Below are 21,458 nucleotides of genomic sequence, written 5' to 3'. Positions count from 1 at the left end.
AATTGTTTTTGGAAATAAAGAAAAGAGGATTGCTGTTGGCAAATACCCGCACTCTCTTTAAAAACCAAAGACCAAGTCCGAAACCTTGGTGTACTGATAGACTTTCAACAGTCATATCAAATCAATTACTAAAACCGCCTTCTACCATCTGAAGAACATATCCAGAGTGAAGACTATGATGTGCCAAGCAGACCAGGAGAAGGTCATCCATGCTTTTATCTCAAGTACACTTGACTATTATAATGGTCTTCTGACTGGACTCTTCAAAAAGAGCATGAAACAGTTGCAGCTCGGGTTCTGACCAGAACAAAGAGGTCAGAGCATATGACTCCAATTCTAAAGTCTTTACACTGTCTCACAGTCAGCTTTAGAATATACTTTAAAGTTCTGCTACTCGTCTATAAATCACTAAATGGTTTAGGTCCTGAATACATGAAATAAATGCTAATAGAATATAAACCCAGTAGGGCTCTCAGATCCACAGACTCAGGTCAAATAGTGAAGCACAGAGTCCAAACCAAACATGCTGAAGCAGGATTTAAGTATTATGCTGCACACAAATGAAATAAGTTGCCAACAGAATTGACATCAGACCCAAGTATGAATGTTTTTAAGACCAGGTTAAAAACTCTTCTTTTTTTTCCTCATGCTTTTTAGAGCATTTCCACTTTTAAATATTTCTTGCACTGTACGCTGTTTTAATTTGACTTTTTTTTCCCCCCTCTTTGTTTTAAATGTTTATAAGCTGTTTTTTTCTTTGTTTTTAAATGATTTTAAGCATGTAAAGCACACAGAGTTACCTTGTGTATGAAATGTGCTCTATAAATAAATTTGCTTTGCTTGGGGTGTCTCATGCAGCGAGCCGACAGCGAGTTGGACGGCTCCACTGCGAAGTCGCCTGCTACTAGCGGCTAAGCTAGTGTGTATTAGCTGCTAGTGGGCTCATGGAGTGCGGTGGGGTCACTAAAAATGTCACCGCCTCCCCCTGAGTTGTTGTGTGTGGATCCCCACATAACAGAAACACGGGAAATTCAACTGCCACAGTGGCACACATTATTCAGCCAATAGTTGACTACAGACACTTGAGCACACAGTATACGGGTATGAGCAAATATTGACTGACAGATGAAGGGCTCTCTCCAGTGCCTTCAGCGGACACAACCACACAATCCTGCAGCTGAAGAGCTGGTCTTACTTTCCATGATTTCAGAGCCTTGTTTGACATAAATGTAGATTTTTTTTTTTTAACCCATGCCAATTTGGCAGGCTTTCTAAAAACACTCTTCTCCGTGGTCTGTAAAATTTACAAGACATTTCTTGGCCTCTTTGGTTTGTCTTTAAAATAAGAAATGAAAGAAAGCTGTGTTACAAGGTAGAGTCATGGTGCAAGAGGGGAACCCACTGAGTGAGAACTAAGGACCCAGTTAAAGTCCAAAGGAAGTACCATAACATATAAAGGAACATTAATTAATACTAAGAATAAGTACCAAACAACAAAATAATGTGTGGCGTTGGTAGGGTTGTGTGAGAAAATCAGTAGACAGGGAAGCAATGACAAACCCCTCTAGCTTTGAAGGTCTTTTTTTAAAGTGTGACTTTGGAATGGAAAGAGGTGTCATTTAGCACTAGTAGAAAAAAACAGCAGCAGCTTTCCCCTGGGTGACAATCGTAAGATCTGCTTTGGAAGGAACAGCTGCAACTGCGTGTTCACTTGTCTTTAGGATTCTGCTAGGAGGCTATTTACTCTCATTTAAAAGAGGAAAATGTTATCTATTAGATGATCGACGGTGCAAAAAAGCAACAACTTCACAAGTAAGTCGCATCAAATGGCTTTTCATGAAGCCGTCAGAGACGACTGAACACCATATTTGAAGAGAAGGCGATCTTGAAATAAAATGTTCTTAGCTCAGTATGATCACAACTGGATCACAACTTGGTAAGAGCACATGACAGTCCACACTCACCAATCATTAAAAATAAGTACTTATTATACTCTTGAAAAGATCAAAGAAGCGCCTGAGAGTTGGCAGCCTGTTTGTTACAACCTTCTGCTAACTTTCTCCTTTATTTGTTCTTTCCATTTGTTTTGATCATTTACCATTTGGTTTGCGTTGTGCTAAACCATTTGCCCTGTTACAGCGTTTTAGCCATGATATCTTTTGGTGGAGAATAATGGTGCTTGGTTATTGCTGTGTGCAACAATGAGCCAGTCTGTGAAAATTTGGTCTAAGACACAGAGGGGCGCAGCAGGAGTTTTTTCTGAACAAGTATATTTGAATTTAAAAAAAAAGGTGTGTGTGTGTGTACATTCATGTATGTATGTATGTATGTATGTATGTATTTATTAACACTGTTACACATTATTATTAGTTTAATGTTCAATTTCCATTGTGTACAGCACTTTGTTACAGCAGATGTTTTTTTTATTTATTTATTTATTTTTTTAAGTGCTATACAAATAGTTGAGTTCATCATCCCTAAATGGAGTTAGTATCCAGTTTGTCTATCAGTGATTTTGGAAATACCTCAGTCCCATTCTTTGCCTGCATTGCACCACAGCGCTAGTACACAACAGCGGCCTATTCGTGAACACACTTTGTCAACGGCAGTTTACGTGACAAATGGAAACTATTTTTGGACACTTTGTTCAGTCCCGACGGTCCGTTTAATCTGATATCCATTACATCGGGTTCCGTTATATCGAGGTTCTACTTTAATTGTTACTGCAATAGGGAGACAGGGCCGCTGGCCACCCAGAAATGCAGAAATATTGACTTTTTGCTTTGTTACGTAGTTGTTTCTTTTTTTTAAATTTATAATTATTCTTTTTTAATAAATACATATTACCTATTTATACTTACAATTATGGATTGTTTTTTTGCATTTAATTTCCACGTTCTGTACATCTTATCCTCACAAGAGTTGCGGGTGTGCTGGAGCCTATCCCAGCCATCTTCAGGCGAGAGGCGGGGTACACCCTGAACTGGTCGCCAGCCAATTGCAGGGCACATATAAACAAACAACTATTCACAGTCAACATTCACACCTATGGGCAATTTAGAGTCTTCAATTAACCTACCGTGCATGTTTTTGGGATGTGGAAGGAAACCGGAGTACCCGGAGAAAACCCACGCAGGCATAGGGAGAACATGCAAACTCCACACAGGCGAGGCCGGATTTGAATCCCGGTCCTCAGAACTGTGAGGCAGATGTACTCACAAGTTTCCCACCGTGCCGCCATGGTTTTAGCATGGTAAATAAATTAAAGAAAGTCAAAAAGGCCCTTGCATCCTTTGATTTTTCTTTATGTGGCTCTTGGAAGAAAAGTTTTAGACACACCCCTGGATCAAAAGAAAAATAAATTATAATACAAAAGACAATATCACCTGTGACCCTAGGTTATGAGCGACGCATTGGAGACCTCGGCTATATTGCAGAATATAATGTGAATGTGTTTATTTGTTTTAACATAAAGCTAAACGGGCTGAGTATTCCCTGCGATTGGCTGACAACCAGTCCAGGGTGTAAAAAAAAAATTGCATTATACACGAGAAATTACGGTACATCACATCAGACACGCTAACTGGTGATAAAAGGCAAGGTAAAAGATGGGTTTTAAGCAAGGATTTAAAATGAGACAGTGATGAGGCTTGTCTGATGTGGAGAGGCAAAACATTTCACAGTTTTGGAGCTGCAACACCAAACTCTCGTTCACCTCTAAGTTTAAGCCTGGCTCTGGGCTCTGTCAGGAGCAGCTGGTCAGCTGACCTGAGAGAGCGGCTGGGAAAGTAGGGGTACAGCAGCTCAGACAGATACAGTGGGACAAGGCCATTAAAGGCTTTAAAGGCAAATAAAATAATTTTATATGCATCCTAAAACGAATAGGCAGCCAGTGGAGTGAAGCTAAAATAGGTGATATACTGTATGCTCATACTTTCTTGTGCCAGTTAAAAGACGAACCGCAGCATTTTGAACCAGTTGCAGACGAGCAATGAAGGACCCACTAACCCCCATATATAGTGCATTGCAGTAATCCAGCCGAGGGGTCACAAAGGTGTGGATTACTCTTTCAAAGTCCTGTTTGTGAAGGATCGGTTTGATTTTTGCTAGCTGCCTTCACTGGACAAAGCTAGATTTAACCACGGCTTTAATTTGGGTGTCAAACAGATCAGTGTCCACTATTACACCTAGGTTGGTAATGATGGGTTTTTGATATTGTGCTGAGGGACCCAGATCAACTAGGGCGTGGGGTCAAAGAAGTGCCACCAAAGACAATGGACATCAGTCAAAAACGTTAAGTAACATCCAGGCCTCATGTTAGCACTCTATCAATGGCTTAGCATAGTAGGTGTCTGACTTTTTAAAGGGGATGTAGATCTGACTGTGATCTGCATCGTAATGTAAAGAAAAAACATGTTTCCTGAGAATTGAGCTGAGTGGGAGTAAATACAAGGAAAATAAGAGAGGGCCAACCACAGAACTCTGTGGCACCCCATGTGAAAAGGGAGCAGTGGATGATACAGAGGCAGCAAGGCTAACACAAAAGGTTCGCTGAGACAGGTAGGACCTGAACCATTCAAGTGCTGTACCTCTGATGCCCACTGCTCCAAACGAGTAATCAGGATGTCATGGTCCACTGTATCAAAAGCTGCAGTCAGATCTAAAAGTACTAGGACAACACAGTGACCAGAGTCAGTAGCTAAAAATATGTCATTAAAAAATCTTAAAAGCGCAGATTCGGTGCTGTGCAATGTTTTAAAACCGGATTGGAAATGCTCAATAATATTTTGTTGATCAATAAACTCTGTAAACTGGGAATAGACAATCTTTTTCAAGATTTTAGCAAGAAAAGGCAATTTGGAGAAAGGCCTAAAATTTGTCAAAACAGTGGGATCCGGCCCAGGTTTCTTTTAACAAAAGTTGTACAACAGCATGTTTAAAATTAATGGGAACCACTAATTTGGAGGCATCAATTTTGCCTAGTTGTCATCTGTCTCAGTCTGCCCTGCGTCAGCTTTCGGCTTGCAATACAGTGTTCTGCTCCTATAGCAAGGTTCATCATTACCATCCCCGCTATATTGAACTGTTTACGCAATCTTTCTTTTTGGGTTGATACTTTAATGCCCTTATGTGGGAAAGGACAGCCACAGTTACGATGCATTTTTCAGCAGTTGATTGAGAACATGCTCACGTAACCCTTACATACTGTTCATTTTCCATGCTCACATAACATGTTCTGGGTCCATGACCCATTCCAACTATATCCTCATAACAATTGTTTATATCAAATTACGAACTGCATACAGTTTCAAAATGTAGTAATAGTCTGTCTGACACAAATGGATTCTTAATCATTCAATATTTTAGAAAAATGATAAAGTACATTTTTTTTAGCTTAATGAGCATTTTCCTTGCTTTAACACAGACTGGTAAATCTACAATCCTTTTTTGTAAAGGCGTCAAATTTGACAGGCTCAGTGTACACAAACTTTGTAGCACTTTACAAAAGAATACAATTTTTAAATTGTTGGATTGTTCTGCGATTGGCTGGCAACCAGTTCAGGGTGTACCCCGCCTCCTGCCCGATGATAGCTGGGATAGGATCCAGCACCCCCGCGACCCTTTGAGGATAGGCGGCTCAGAAAATGGATGGATGGATGGATGAAATTTTTTATTTTGTGTCACCGAAAGCCTGCCGCACAGAGTGACGCAGCCGAATGACTATGTGGACGTCATGAAAAAATTAAGGTTGGTGACTCTTCGCCTCTCACCAAACGACAAAGCATCGCATATTTACCGACGCGCTCCTGTATTAGGTTTATCGAGGCTCCAAATATAATATACTGTACTGTAATGTGTTTTTACTGAACCACAAAAACATGGCGCAATTGTCAAGAAAGACGTGGATGTCCACCAAGAGGAGACGGGCGAGAATTAGGAGAGAGTGAATATTTTGAGAGGCTGTTGGCAATCGATTGCCTCATTCACTGACTGCACGTGCATTTCGGGGACAGCGACCACACTTTTAACGCCCTGTAAAATGAAATCATAGATTTGTTTCTAAACACATTATACATGTTTGAAGATAATTGCCGAAAATGTGCGCAAAAAGAAGAACTACTTAGTACTGAATTGTGGAAATATAGCGTTAATTTTCTTTTTCACAATTTCTTTTTCACAAATTTTTGGGCATAGCTCAAACGTGGCCCAGTAACACACTCGGGGCCCTGGCATGATTTGCCCCTCCCCCACTATATATGAACTTGAGCTGCACAGTGACGTACAGTGTCATGAAAAAGTATTTTGTATAATTTCCCCACGTTAATGTTTAAGATCAAACAAATGCAAATAAAGATACCCCAATACAAAAATGTTTTTAAATAGTGATTTTACTTATTAATGGAAAAAAACATTCAAAGCTACCTGTCCCTGTGTAGCAGTCTTCAAATCTTGAAGGTTCAGTGGGCTTCTTTTATGGACCTTGAGTTTCAGTTCTTTCCATAGATTTTCGATTGGATTCAAGTCAGGTGATTGGCTGGGCCATTTAAGCAACTATTTCTTTTTTCTTTGAAAGCAATTGCGAGTTTGCTTGGCAGTATGTTTTGGATCATTATCCTGCTGAAAGTCTACCCTCATTTCATTTTCATCATTCTCGTAGATGGCAGCAGATTTTTGTCAAGAATGTCTCGGTACATTTTAAAAAGTGTTTTTTTTTTTTAATATGGTATCTCTATATTGTGTATTTCCTACAGCAACAAACGAGGGTTCAGTTTAGTTAGAAAATTGGAGGTCAGTGCAGAAAGAGGCACAGAGGTTTTTCCTCAAGGCACTGTCCACACATCACTAATTGTGATAATAATCAGATGTGTGGACAGTGCCTTTCTCAAGGCACTGTCCACACATCTGATTGCTCCTGTGGATAGTTGGGACTCTCAACTAAATTGGAGATTACTGGCCCAAGTCGGCTCCCCACCTATACAGCAGCCACTTAGTGCTTCACCCAGTTTGAACTTCAATGCTCCAAAGTGAAAAGACTGGAGGGAAATGTTAAATCTTGAGAAATAAAAAATTGGAGGAAAAAAACCCTCAATAGTATTGTCAAAACATGGTGAAAATCTGGCAAGAGTATGTTATCTTTTTTAGTCTGATGTCAAAGTATACCAGTGGAACGCTATTCCATTCAGGAAGGCCATTGCTGTCATTGCAAATAACAGACTAGTATAAAACTATGTCATCTCCCTTGCTGTATGGGTAATTGAGCCACACTTTTTTTTTAATATGAGAACAAAACAGCTACTCCAAAATCTGAGTTTTATTCATAGTACATATTCACATTGCACATTTTTTAATCTACTGTTCCGTAATAAATCTGTTTCATTCCATTACGAAAAAGACTTTGTGGTACCTAAAAGCCACAAAGAGATAGAAGCAGCCAAGAGACTAGTTAGGACAGTCTGTCAGTGCTTAATGTCTGGAAAAAAAAGTCCAAACCCAAACTGACAGGCATAAACCACACTGACAGCTCATCATTGTTTGCTTGCAAATGGTCAAAATACACCTTTATGTGGCCAGAGAGCGAGAGGGTGAACGACAGAGAGACAGAGTGGTGTAGAGAGAGATCCAGATGAACCATAACTTTGTATCAGGATTATAATAGTTTTAGATTTTCCATTATAGTTGGTTTTTATTTAGTTTTGACTTTTTTTTTAGTTTTTAGTTTTGACTCCTCCTTCTTTAGGAGTGTGTGTGTGTGTGTGTGTGTGTGTGTTCGTAGACGTGTCTATGTGCAGGAGTGGAGAGAGGAGTTGGAGCCTGGACCAGCTGCAATTCATCTTCATCAACGGTGTACTTAAGCCAGTCCCGAACGCCACCTCATCGCCAGATCATCTTGAGTAGTCGTACTGTCAGTCGCATCTAGCGCGCAAAACTATTCGCACTTAGTTCTACGAAATACTGATCAGCTTTTCCCCCCCTTGACACCTAGAGACTCCACGCCTGCCTCCTCACCTGCACACCTGCGGAGAAACTCCACACCTGCCACCACGCCTGCACACCTGCCTGCCTGCGGAGTTCCCCCACGCCTGCTTCCTCGCCCGGACTCCCTTCACACCTGCAACCTCGTCTGCACATCTGCCTGCCTGTGGATGCCACTGTCTGGCCAAAAACGGACCACCCGAAGTCCCTGCTTAACCTAACTGGGCGCCGCTTCCCCGTTTGCCTTTGTCAAGGAAATAAACGTGCTATAAGTTTACTTGCTTTGCTCGTCTATGCTGTTGGGTCCTCTCCCTTGTCCCAAACTCTAACAGTACAATCTGGCCAACAGAATTGACCCCACAGAGATGAATCCCAGTAATCAACCCACAACCACACAAGCCGTACTCCTTGAACAACGATCAACCTCTCCACTTACTCAAGGACAAGGTAAAAGAATTCTCCTAAGCACTTGCCTCCGTGCAAAGCCAGTTTACTGCTTTACAAACATCGAGTCAGCCTCTACATGCTCCTGCTCCTTTTTCACCGTCACAAACTTTCAAACCTTTTGTGCCCACTCCCACACCATATGAGGGAGACCTTGGATCATGTCACGCATTTTTGGTGTAATGTTCCTTTGTATTTGAACAACAGCCACACACATATAGTTCAGACCTAGCCAGGATAGCGTTCCTTATTGGGTGCCTTCGTGGAGCAGCGCTCGCTTGGGCTTCGTCAGAGTGGGAGAGGGGGTCAGCCATGTGCGCAACCTATTCCAGCTTCACTGAGGAGATCTTCGACCACCCGGTACATGGGATGGAGGCGGCCAAGTGTTTAATGTCTCTTCGCCAGGGTTCCCCCAGCGTAGCGGAATTCTCCGTGGAGTTTCATAGGCTCGCTGTTGAGAGTAGATTCAATGACCGAGCACTCCAGGTGGTATTCATCCGCGCGCTCAATGAGTCAGATACGAGTTAGCCTCCCGTGACGAACGCACCAATTTTGATCAACTCGTTAACTTTGCAATAAGAATCGACTGCTGTCTCAGAGAACGTCAAAGAGACCGTTACGAGAAGCGGCCAGCCATGTCGTCTTGTTACATTTCTCACCAAGTGGGAAAGAACAAGCTCACACCTGAGGAAAGTGCACGGAGATACAACGCTAAGCTTTGTATGTATTGTGGCCAGGGTGGTCATTTTATCCGCACTTGTCCAGCATGACCATTATAAGGGTGGGCTCATCAATAGGGAGGGAACTATTGTTGAGCCATACGGGTCGTGCCTCCACACCTCGGCTTCAATTCCCAGCCACGCTGTCTTGGAAGGACCAGTTCCGAGACCTATCCGCTCTGGTTGACAGCGAGGCGGATGACAATTTTATTGATAGGGACCTGGTGAGACAAATGGGAATAGGAACTTGTCCGTTGGCTAAGCCCTTGAAGACCACTGCACTTAACGGATAGTTACTATCGCACGTGGACCAACAGACCCTACCCGTATCCCTCGTTCTCTCCGGTAATCACCACGAGGTAATTAATGTCTTTATTTTTGAGTGCCCTCAGACACCCCTGGTACTTGGGTTATTCTGGCTTAAGTTACAAAATTGACTGGACACGCCCTAGACTAACCACCTGGAGCACGTTTTGGCATACTAATTGTCTAAAATCTGCTCTCGTATCTGCCAGTCGTGCCAAAGAACTGGACAAGCCTAACCTCACCTCGGTTCCAGAGTGCTACCATACCTGGGTCAAGTTTTCAGCAAGGGCCAAGTGGTGGCCCTGCCCCCTCATCGTCCATATGACTGCGCCATCGATCTCTTGCCTGGAGGCACACTCCCTAGTGGTCGACTTTATAACATCTTGCGACCAGAGAGGGATGCTATGGAGAAGTACATCTCTGAATCGTTGGCTGCAGGTATTATTCGACCATCTTCCTCTCCGGTGTGTGTTGGGTTCTTTTTTTGTGGGAAAGAAGGAATCAACCATGAGACCATGCATTGACTACAGTGGGCTTAATAACATCACTATTTCAAGACAAGTACCCCACATTCCATTGTTAGACTCAGCGTTCCCTCCTTTCCATAGGGGTAGCATATTTTCCAACTCCGACCTGCGAAACCCTTACCACCTTGTCCGCATTCGAGAGGGTGATGAATGGAAAACTGCTTTAAATACTCCACAAGGTCACTAGGAATATCTCATAATGCCGTTTGGATTGATCAACGCTCCTGCAGAGACTAGTAAATGATGTCCTCCGGGATGTGATAAACGACTTTGTTTTCGTATATCTTGATGACATTCTGATTTTCTTGCAGACCCCCTCCGAACATGAACATCACGTGCGACTGGTGCTCCAGAGCCTCTTGTATAACAGACTCTTCGTGAAGGCTGAGAAGTGTGAATTTAATGTCTCTGAGACTAAATTCCTAGGTTACATCATTGCTAAGGGAGAACTATGCATGGATCCTGCCAAGGTAACTTCAGTCTCTGAGTGGCCTCGACCTGTCGACCGCAAACAATTGCAGCTGTTACTTGGATTCGCTCACTTTTATCGGCGGTTCATCAAAGGCTATAGTCACATCGCAGCCCCTCTCACTGCCCTTACCTCCACCTCCATTCCCTTTCACTGGTCAGAGGCTGCTGACTTCGCCAACAGCCTCAAGAATCGTTTCACCTCTGCGCCTGTTCTTGCCCACCCTGACCCATCTCGCCAGTTTACTGTGGAGGTGGACGCCTCTGAGTTGGGTGCAGGTGCCGTGCTGTCTCAACGGCAACCAGAGGATGGCAAGATCCACCCATTTGCCTTCTCCTCCTGCAGACTGTCCCCCGCAGAACACAATTACAGCATTGGTGACTGGGAGCTTTGATGGTGAAACTAGCTCTGCGGGAATGGCGCCACCTTCTAGAGGGAGCGTAGCAAACATTTGTGGTCTGGATGGACAACAAGAACTTGGAATATTTGAAGTCTGCAAGGAGACTGAACCCAAGGGAAGCTAGGTGGGCTTTTTTTTTTTTTTGTCGGTTTACCTTCACCATGTCTTATATCCCAGGTTCAAGAAATGTCAAGCCTTTTCTGCATAATTTCTCTAATGTTATTCTCTTTAGTGAGCTGGTTTCTAGCACAATTATACAGGGCTCTATCCCCACTATGATTGGCAACCTCTTTAGCCTGGCGAAGTTGCTTAAATTTGGCAGTGAACCACAGCTTGTTGTTATTGAACGTACAAAATGTCTTCGTTGGAACAGACACACCTTCACAGAAACTGATATAGGATGTGACACAGTCCGTATATTCATCCAGGCTGCCAGTTGAAGTTTCAAAGACACTCCAATCTGTGCAGTCTAAACAGTCTTGAAGTTCTAACTTTGCTTCATAGTACCATTATTCACTGATTTCACCACAGGCTTCGCACATTTAAGTTTTTGCTTGTATGTTGCTATGAAGTGAATTAAGCAGTGATCAGACGAGCCCAGAGCTGGACGGGGGCTAGCACAGTATGCGTCATTTAGCGTCGTACAGCAGTGGTCTAGAATGTTGTTTTCCCTGGTAGGACAGTCAATGTGTTGCTTGTATTTAGAGAGTGCGTGGTTGAATTTAGCCTTGTTAAAGTCCACAACAATAATGAGGGGTGAATCTGGGTGATTTTTTTCAAGTTCCTTTAGTTGTTCACCAAGCATTAGCAGTGCAGCATTTGTGTTAGGTTGAGGTGCAATGTAGACGCCCGTGAGTAAGAATGAAGCGAACTTGCGCGGCGAGTAGAATGACTTACAGTGCAAAAACAGCGACTCCAAGACCGAGCTGCAGTGTGTACACAATTTTTCATTGATATAGAAGCATATCCTACCACCTTTTTTCCCCCCCGATAACTCCGTGACACGGTCTTCCCGGTGTACTAGGAAGCCCGGAAGCGTTACGGCACCATTTAGGATGCGTTCACAAAGCCATGTCTCCGTGAAGCGCAGGGCGGCAGAACGTCCGAACGTCCGATGTCCTTACTAGTCTTTGTGAAAAGATGAATCTCGTCAATGTTGTTGAGTAGGGAGCGTAGATTTGCGAGGTGAATCGACGGGAGCAGCATTCGGAATCTTCTCTTACGGAGCTTTACCTGCACTCCGGCTCACTTCCCCGCGGCCACTGCTCAGAGAAAAAACTGAGCGGATTTGTGAAAGTTGGTGAAAGAAAGTCCAGGGTAGACTCCCTCATGTTTAGCAAGTTTTCCCTTGTGTAAGTGAGTCGCGTAATGTCTCCAAAGACGAACGAAAAACACAAAAACATCGACAGTACTAGAGGGCATGTAACCAAGGCGACCACACGGTTAGGCGCCATCTTGAAATAGTTTGAAAAGGATTTGCAAATCATTGTATTCTGTTTTTATTTACATTTTATACAATGTCCCAACTTCATTGGAATTGCAGTTTGTATTTATGTGCAGGTTTTTTATTAATATTATAAAAAAATAGTTTGACAGTGCAAACACATACCATTAACAGCATGTATTGATGAAAGCATTACCATTTGAGACGTTCTTTTTTTATTATTGCAAAGCTTGAGGATCCAATGAAAATCTAAATCCAATGAGCAGTAGTTCACTTCAAATTTTAATGAAGTATATGAAAAAAAGATGGAACACATGCAACCCGAAAGATATGAACAAATGTGAACCCTACCTTCTGTCGAATCTCTTCTTCCATTTTGATGGGGGAGCCAAACTCAGCAACTTGTCGGACCCCCTCACTGGCATACCCTCCATACTCCCAGAGCACATAGCCTCTAGAGTGGGATGCACCAATCAGTGCAGACCAGTGGTTTGCCCGTCCTAGAGGACAGAAATGTAACAAATTCTCATGAATAAAAACTGTCCTGTCAGTGATCTGTGTCTTACAATTTTGAAAAAGGACCTAATGTAAAGATGGGGAAGTATCAAGCTTCTGATCGTGAAATGAAATTACTTTTCATTGTGAATTTAGATGACAGCAATGACAGTACTTTACCATTGAGGAGAATATCAAAATTTATGTTATATGAAAAAAAGTCTTCAATTAGTGCGCAACTGCACATACTGTAAGTGGATAGCAGCAGTATATACGTATATCAGACGGTGGTGTATCAGCAATTTACTGTGAGATATTTGCGAGATAAAATGTACTATGCTTTGAATGAAACAAAAAGCCTTAAATATATCCATCCATCCATTTTCCGAGCCGCTTCTCCTCACTAGGGTCGCGGGCGTGCTGGAGCCTATCCCAGCTATCATCGGGCAGGAGGCAGGGGAAAAACCCTGAACTGGTTGCCAGCCAATCGCAGGGCACATACAAACAAACAAGCATTCGCACTCACATTCACACCTACGGGCAATTTAGAGTCTCCAATTCATGCATGTTTTTGGGATGTGTGGAGGAAACCGGAGTGCCCGGAGAAAACCCACGCAGGCACGGGGAGAACATGCAAACTCCTCAGAACTGTGAAGCTGACGCTCTAACCAGTAGGCCACCGTGCCGCCGCCTTAAATATATGATAAGGTAAAATTAAGGATATTTTACTTGCAGGATATATGTATACACATATCCTGTATGCATGACAGCATGCTTGAGATTTGAGCTCACTGGGATAGTCTTTGGGATGAACTTTCTCTGACCAGTTGCCATAGAAGGTGAGTCTGTATTTAGCTGTCCCACAGGCACAACACTCGAAGGCAGGGTCTGCTGTTGCCTCCCCAAACACACGCTCTGCACAGAAGATGTTAAGACTCACATTATCTCTTGTAAATATAGCAAACACCTTGTCAAGATGACATCACACAACCCACAAAAAAAAAAAAAAAAAAAAAATTGTAAATTGGATTTTGGTCAGGAAATTAAGACTTAAGTTTTATATCAGAAAAAGTACTTTTCCCAAACATTTAAATCTGCATTTTTATCAGCGATGAGGGAGTCCAATCCCCAAATGTAGACATAATGTTTACACAGACAGGGAGCATTGTTACAAATCTGTCATGGATTTTACTCTTTCTTGACAACCTGAAGGCTGAAGCACAGCTCTGTGGTAAAACAAAAGAATATTTCAACCTGAACTCCCTGGAGATGTTGTCTTCACATATTTCCCTCTGCCTCTGTTGGTGTCATTTAAAAAAAAAATAAAAATGGCACAGAAAAACTGGAATGTGCTGTGCTCTCATTAAATAAAATGAGACATGGTAAAGCCCACCCCCATGTTGAGTGGTCACAGATATGAGCATCAAGTAAGGAGAGAGGAGATGATAGGCAGCTGTCGTTACCTCTCTCGCACAGCCGGATGGTAAGAGAGCCCTCATCTTGGAAATAAATGATTTTCTTCTGGACAATGCTTGCCCTGCAAACAGAGAGTATTGCACAGAGAAACGGTGGAAAATATTACATTTGGAGAGAAAATTATTAGTTGGAAAGATGTAAGGCCAAACAGAACATTTGATGTTCAATATTTTTGTTTTGTCCCCTAAAGATCAAATCCATGTAATATTCTGAAAATGTAATCCAAGGTACTGAAAACGTTTTCACACAGTCTCATCATTCACCTACTGATGACAACGGTAAAGACATGGCCCACTGAATTTTCTTTTGAAAATCTATTAATTTTACTGATGTATATATTTGAATTATTGGCAGTTGTTATCCATAAAAAGATAATTGTTTCCAAGAAAATAAGTGTTTTATTTTTTGATTTTGTTTGACAAGTCGGCTACACAAAATGAAACATTTTTGTAGGTTTGGACCTTTGCCCTGAGAAAATCCTTGCAACCGGACCCCTGCAAACAATTTAATTTAAGAACCCTACTATATCATTTCCAATACAAACAGCCATCTTTTACCGAAACATAAGTACAGCCTACGAGTCAACAAATAGCCTGCAGGCTGCAGCACGTGTTTATGCTAGGTCTTCTTTTGATTCAGTGGTAGTGCAATGTTAACATGTTTATATGTGTATTAAGGCAGATGTCAACATGACATCCTTAAGTACCTTGATGGTTGGGTCATCAGATTATACTACAAAAATTAGGAGACCTACAATAACTGTCACCACTCATTGGTTAGTATTTATTTACATTTAAACTGTGTAATGTGTGGGGTCAGGCTGGTAAATGAGACAGTAAAATATTTTAAATTGCCAAAAATCATTGAATACCTTACTTCTATTTCCAACATCCTATCTTTGTGAAGCTGGATTTTCTGCAGTGATGGAGAACAAAACAAAATCATGGGGTAGACTGGATTTAAGTAAATAACCATCACGTGTTATTGGCTCCCATTACCCCACGAAGGACCCGGCTCACTTAATAGAAACAAGTGCAGGGCTTCCACTAATTGCAACAACTGTATTCGGCATAATAGTGAGTCGCATTTTTTATTTGTTTTCATTTATTTCAATGAAAGTCCGCCAAAATATTGCTTTACGTAAACCTGTCCTTGGCCCCAAAATGTTTGGGCACCGCTGTGATAATGTACCAATGAGATCATAGCATTTACATTTTGGGGTGGGTGTGTTGTATTATGGTAATTCAATTTCATATAGCGAACTTTATTGAGTTTTGTTGTGTGTGGGCAACGAATATAACAACACAAATGACTTCCAAATCCCTTGTACTTGATGGGTTACATAAATGATGGACATCACTCATCTAAGACCTCCTGTTACATGTTCTAGACAATTCTTTCATTTTCACAAATAATGTGACAGTATTTTGGCTGGTGTGTTATGTGTAGAGCATCAAGAAGATACCAGGGATGTGACTGTGTGATGGCACTCAGAGTACATTATCATACGCATTGCTGTGAGCACAAATAACAGTGAAGCCATGGCTAAGACAGAGGAAAGGTTCTGCTAAAAACCCATGCCACAACTTATTTGAAATATTTTGAACCACAGACATCTGGCCTGTAGAATCTTGTATTTTTATTTTATTTTAAAACTATTTCCGCTAATATCTGTAAAGTATTACAGAGATTTGCATAAAGAGTTCTTAAAATGTTTGCCATAAGACTATGATTGTGTCCGTATGTTGGCAACAGGGTCTCGGGTGCCTGCACTTCATCAAGTAGAGACACATAAAACTGTGTTATTAAAGTGAGCAAAAAAACATTGACAGGACACAAGGGAGGAACTGGAGACATTATATTGAAGTTATTCGTTATATTGCTTCTATAAATCTAATAGAGCAAATGGTGCAATAGGGTTGACTGCTAAGGCATGAAATTGAAAACAAAAGTGAAATATACAGAACATCACTATGCTTCAATTGATGACTCCATTGCATATTCAGTGTTGGTAATGGTCAATTTGTGTGTATCAAGTCATTTAATCATTTAATGTAGGAATAAACAAATAAAACTGAAATTTGTTATGGTGTCCAGACTGTCAGGAGTGAAATGCAATATATGTATTTCCTGTCTTTTTCCTTGAATAAGAAAGTAAATTGAGATTTCTTAATCATCTCTGACTCCAGCTTGCAGATGATTACGCCACATCAGGATAAATCACGGACCATGCAAATATTGCATCTGACTGGCGGATGCCAATATACAGTATGTATAACCATTGGGGCTAAGAGAGATAGAACTTATTCCTTTGACAAATTTAATATTTGTAACTGGAAACTACACTGCAAAATAGTAAGTTAACTTTTAAAACAGTAATTTAATGGAATTGTTGAAAATAACATTGATGTGTTTCAAGACATAATACAGCTGGCCTCCAAAAACAAACAACTCACCGCAATCTGAACAGAACATTAATGGGTCCAAGAAAATTTCAAACTGTTTATAACTGACCGTACGACTGACTCAGCGTGTTCCCAGCTATTCTACTGCCTGAGTCCGTTCTGACTCATCACATGTTAATCATATTTCTGAAGCCACATTTGCCCTCAAATACAAAACATAGTCGCCACCTCCCCGTCTGCTAACAATTTATTTTATTTTTTGCTGGAGGCTTTCAGTCAGAACGACATGGTGTAGTCTGAGTACACTGTTTCAGTCAAGTGGGAAAGAGCAGAGAGAGCTCACATGCATCTAACCGAAAACAGCATTCCTGCTTCAAAGAAACTGACTGCAATAACAAAACTCATCCAAGTAAAAAAAAAAAAACCTGAAATTAGCATGAAAAACAATCCAAGTTAGCCTTTTATGTTTTTTATTCTGCTGTGATACAAGAAATGAGTCAACAGGGGAAATACTGTATAAAAACAAAATAAATAATTCAAAAGGTGAGAAAATGTGTACATGATACTGATCAGAGAGGTAAGTTGAATGGTTGGGAAAAATAATCTAAATTGCATGCTTTTCGTACATTGATTAAAAAATATAATTTACTGTACAATAAGTGTTTTAGTTATCATTTTTTGCATTTGCATTTGAGGACTTGTCTATCTGTGGTTGCATTTGTGGCATTGTTGCATTTGAGAGACAATATCAGCAGTCCAACTTCAAATGCAGATTTACTGCTACAGGTGATTCTCGTGCACCAAGCCCATCTGCGTGACATGTGGTGACACCCGAGGTGTCATTGTATGTCATTAGCCCGAGATGGTACTCGTTCCTTGATGAGAAACAAGTGCAGGTCTACCACTTTTTACAACTACATTCAGTGTAATGGTGAGTTGTATTTTTAATAACTAAGTTTTATTTCTTTTTATGCCGGTCGATTAAAACATTGGTTTACGTGAAACAGGTCCATGGCAGATAATTTTTATAAAAAATAAAATATTGGGGGACAACTGGTTTCATTGAATAGCTAGAATAATCATACAACAATTGTGCAAATTAATCAAATATGTACAGTGGAACCACGATAAAACTGATCCCGATATAACAGTTATCGGATAAAACGGATCGACCGGACTGAACAATTTGTCCAAAAATAGTTTCCATTTGTCACTTAAACTCCCATTGACAAAGTCGGTTAGTTCCAGAATTGGGTGCTGTTGTTTACCGTCGCTGTCCCACAATGCAGGCAGAGAATGGGGCTGACATATTTCAGGGTCACTGATTTCCAAAAGACATGCCTCCCGTGCCTATGTAGCGGCCATATTGAATTTGGGGCATTGACGTGGCGGCCCTGTCATGATCGTTATATCTATTTTCTATTGTGCCGTAGAACACAGCGCAGCGAGAGAGCGGCATGGCGGCAGTGTTAACTCTGGGAAATACAAAAAAAGTCTCTGGAGTCTGGAACGGTTTTTGGTACGGTAAAAATGTTTTTGTCAAGCAGTTTGCAAACAGACTTGGAACTCGGGAGTATACCAATTCCTCGCGGCTCATGAAAGCAACTCGCCTATGACATTTATGTACAATAACTTTGTACTGTACTGGGCATTTTAGGCCATGAAAACAACCTACAAAACAATCTTGTACTGTACAGTCATATGGGTTCATATGGCCTCAAAAAAAAAAAAAAAACAAGTGCTTCAAAGTAACGGACAATTGGCTATGTCAGACGAGCCCCCGTCCCTCTTTAATCAAGGTTGCTGCCATAAATTTCAGAATCTTACTATGAAGTATTATTTACATTACTTTAACAACAATGTAAGTTGTTATATATATACTTGTAACAGTATTTGTAAAAACAGCCCATGATGAATTTATTGGCATAAAACCACTAAATTATGTAATCTCGTCATGGGAGAAACAGTCAAAAATCCTCAGACTTCTTGAATAAATGTGAGCATCAATCAAGCTCCATTTTCAAAGAGGAAGGAAAGGAAGAGAAGTTTAAAAAAAAAAAAAAAAAAAATTCTCAAAACATTTGGCACTGAAAAAGTTTTCATAGTTGTGCCTTGGCTTAAATCTTGTGTACAGTACTTTGTGATTCCAAGAGCATATTTCTCACAGTCCTGAGTGCATGTCCATGCAACTGTTTGTGTTTATAAGGTCATAGTGTCGTTCTGGTAGTTGAGGGGAGTTCATCCAAATATGCTCTTAAATAAATGTCTTTCTACATGTGTGGGTAGCAAAAACAGCCAAAAGACATTGAGAGAACTTTAAGAAATAAGTTTTCCAATCTGAGTTCACAGTAAGTTGGAGTATACTGTATACAAGTTCACTGCTTCTTTCTGCCTTTTGTCCAGACTGTTGTCCACAAGTTCGCCTCCCGTCACACTTCACCTCAGTCTTGCCATCAGTATTCTCATGCTGTTGCTGCAAGAACTACAGGAAGGGTCAAACTATCACCTCCCCTGGTGACAGCACATCAAACTGTGAGCTGCTGTTTGACAGCGTGTTCTAAACTCTCCAGTCCTAATGTAGACAGACAAGTCCTAAGTATTGATTATAGAAAAAAAAAAAATAGTTCGAAGTCTTGGTGGTTTAAAACCTCAGTGAACTAAATTGTTCCCTTATTCACATTTGCGTGCCAAGTAAGAATAATATAAACACGAGATGTGGGAGGTGCTTGCCCGGCAAACGTCATTTTTGTTAAAACTGAGTGTTTTAATATTTTTAATGTTATATTAAATCCAAACATATGATAAATTGTTGGTACATTTACATTACAGGTGAAATATGCAAGTTTTCAAAAAGCTAGCAATATTTGAAAGTCACTGATGGCGTGGTGGTACATTTGCCTGACTTGGGTGCAGACAATGTGGGTTCAGTTCTCATTCAGTGACTGTGTGAATGTGAATGGTCTATGTTTATATGTGCCCTGTGACTGACTGGCGACCAGTTCATGGTCTAGTCCGCCTTTTGTCCAGTCAGCTGGGATATGCTCCAGCACCACGTGACCCTGAACAGGATAAGCAGTACTGACTATGCATGGATGGATAGCAAGATTTTAATATAGCCTCACCTGGCGGCCTCAGAGCACTCCTTGGCTGGCCGCAAACCAAGTCAAAGACCCGCTGTAATTGGCCTGGAGGAAGGGAGTTGGGACTGCTGCATCCCGCTCGCCTGGCTACCTCACCTAGGTATGTGCAAATGATTAACACACTCTTTGGTCGCACCTCCTGTCATTACACTCTCTGATTGTCTATTCTTGTTCCACTGTGCCAATTTTTAAAATAATAATTACAATTGAATTAGAGGCATTAAAGAAGAAAAAAAAAAGAATAGTTCCAGAAACAATTAAAACTGAGAAGTGTCGCGCTCTCTCCCCTTTTGGCCCCCTCGGGGGCACCCCCTTTTCGGCTGGGCATAAAGCCCGGAGCCCCCTTTGGTGGGCGCGCTCGTTCGACCAACTTGTCGAAGACTGGCTCAGCCAGGAAGCCCCACCTCTTACCACGAGGTGGCGAGGACACATCAGACCCTTGACCGCCGCAAGGCACCCTGCCAGCATCCGACCCACCCTTGCGGGTAGCTGACCAGACCGGCCAATCATTCAGGAGATAGACCATCCTGCCTAAATTGTGTTCCACGCACATAAATCCAACTTGCGGTCTACTAAAAGTACAGATTGGTGCATATTTGGGTTTAAATTAACGAGAACAGTAACCCCCAGCTCTATGCAATGTCACTGCACGCTCATTCCATCCTCACATCAGAAGTTGAGCCTCCTTCTACCAATGTTTGTCTGTCCTATGTTTTGCTCTTTCCCCGCATTGTTCCCCTGTAGATTCTGCATCTTCAAACCACAGCTTTGGCCACGTTTGCAAATTGATAAGATGACTGATAGGCAGCACAGTGACCGAGTAGTGTGTGCATGTGTGACATCCGTGTGCTCGAGTGGATTTTCAATGTAGACTCCGAAAGGATGCATGTTCAAATTGTCTAAATTGTCCAGAGATGTAAATCTAAGTATGATTGGTTGTTTGTCTCCAGGTATATGTGCCCTGCAGTTGGCTGGCGAACAATCCAGGTGGTACCCCGCCTCTTACGGGAAAGAACACAGCTCCCCTATGACCCTAAAATAAGGACAAAGGGGTATTTAAAAAAAGGAAAATTCAGGACAGTCTAATACAAGCTAACAATAAGCCAACCGGTCTAGATTGATCAATTCAACTGTAAATTGTGCTTCTTAGATTCCTAACATTTAATGGATCTACTAATAACCTCATGTCTGTGTGGTTTTCCAGACAGCAGCGTTGAAGCATCTGATGGATGCACTGAGAGGCTGCATGACTCTATTTATATAAAGAACACACACATATATTCAACGTGTCAACTCAGAAGGTGATGGAAAATTAAACCGCTGGATTTTATTTTCAAATATTTATTTTCTAATGGATCCCTGCCACATTCCTGCAAGATGTCTTGTCGCACACTATTCTTTCCGCTGTCATAGTCTTGCAGTAAGCCTTGGAGATAATATTACTCCATAATAAAGATGAAGAAAACCACCTCTTTCAAGAATATGCAATTTCTCAGTGAGTGTGTGTGTGTGTGTGTGTGTGCGTGTGTGTGCGTGCGTGTCTGTCTGGCTTTGTGTGCATCAATAGTGTGATTTGTCATTTGAGGGCACTTCAAATGTTTTGTAACTTGCATGATAATGAACAAATTCTTAATTTCACCAAGTCGCTGGGCAGATTTC

General features: G+C 41.4%; 1 protein-coding gene across 1 annotated transcript in view; it reads right to left on the bottom strand.

Annotated features, from left to right (window-relative positions):
• Positions 1 to 21,458, bottom strand: part of spon1b (spondin 1b) — a 102,742-nt gene that overhangs the window by 44,988 nt on the left and 36,296 nt on the right. The window contains exons 4-6 of the mRNA XM_061677370.1: positions 14,242 to 14,315; positions 13,571 to 13,693; positions 12,635 to 12,783 (exon numbers count right to left, since the gene is read on the bottom strand). Coding sequence (XP_061533354.1) covers positions 12,635 to 12,783; positions 13,571 to 13,693; positions 14,242 to 14,315 — 346 coding nt within the window. The remainder of the gene's footprint in view (positions 1 to 12,634; positions 12,784 to 13,570; positions 13,694 to 14,241; positions 14,316 to 21,458) is intronic.

This window comes from Phycodurus eques, chromosome 5 (genome assembly GCF_024500275.1).
Source record: "Phycodurus eques isolate BA_2022a chromosome 5, UOR_Pequ_1.1, whole genome shotgun sequence".
NCBI lineage: Eukaryota > Metazoa > Chordata > Actinopteri > Syngnathiformes > Syngnathidae > Phycodurus > Phycodurus eques.
This window is presented reverse-complemented; position numbering and strand designations above follow the sequence as displayed.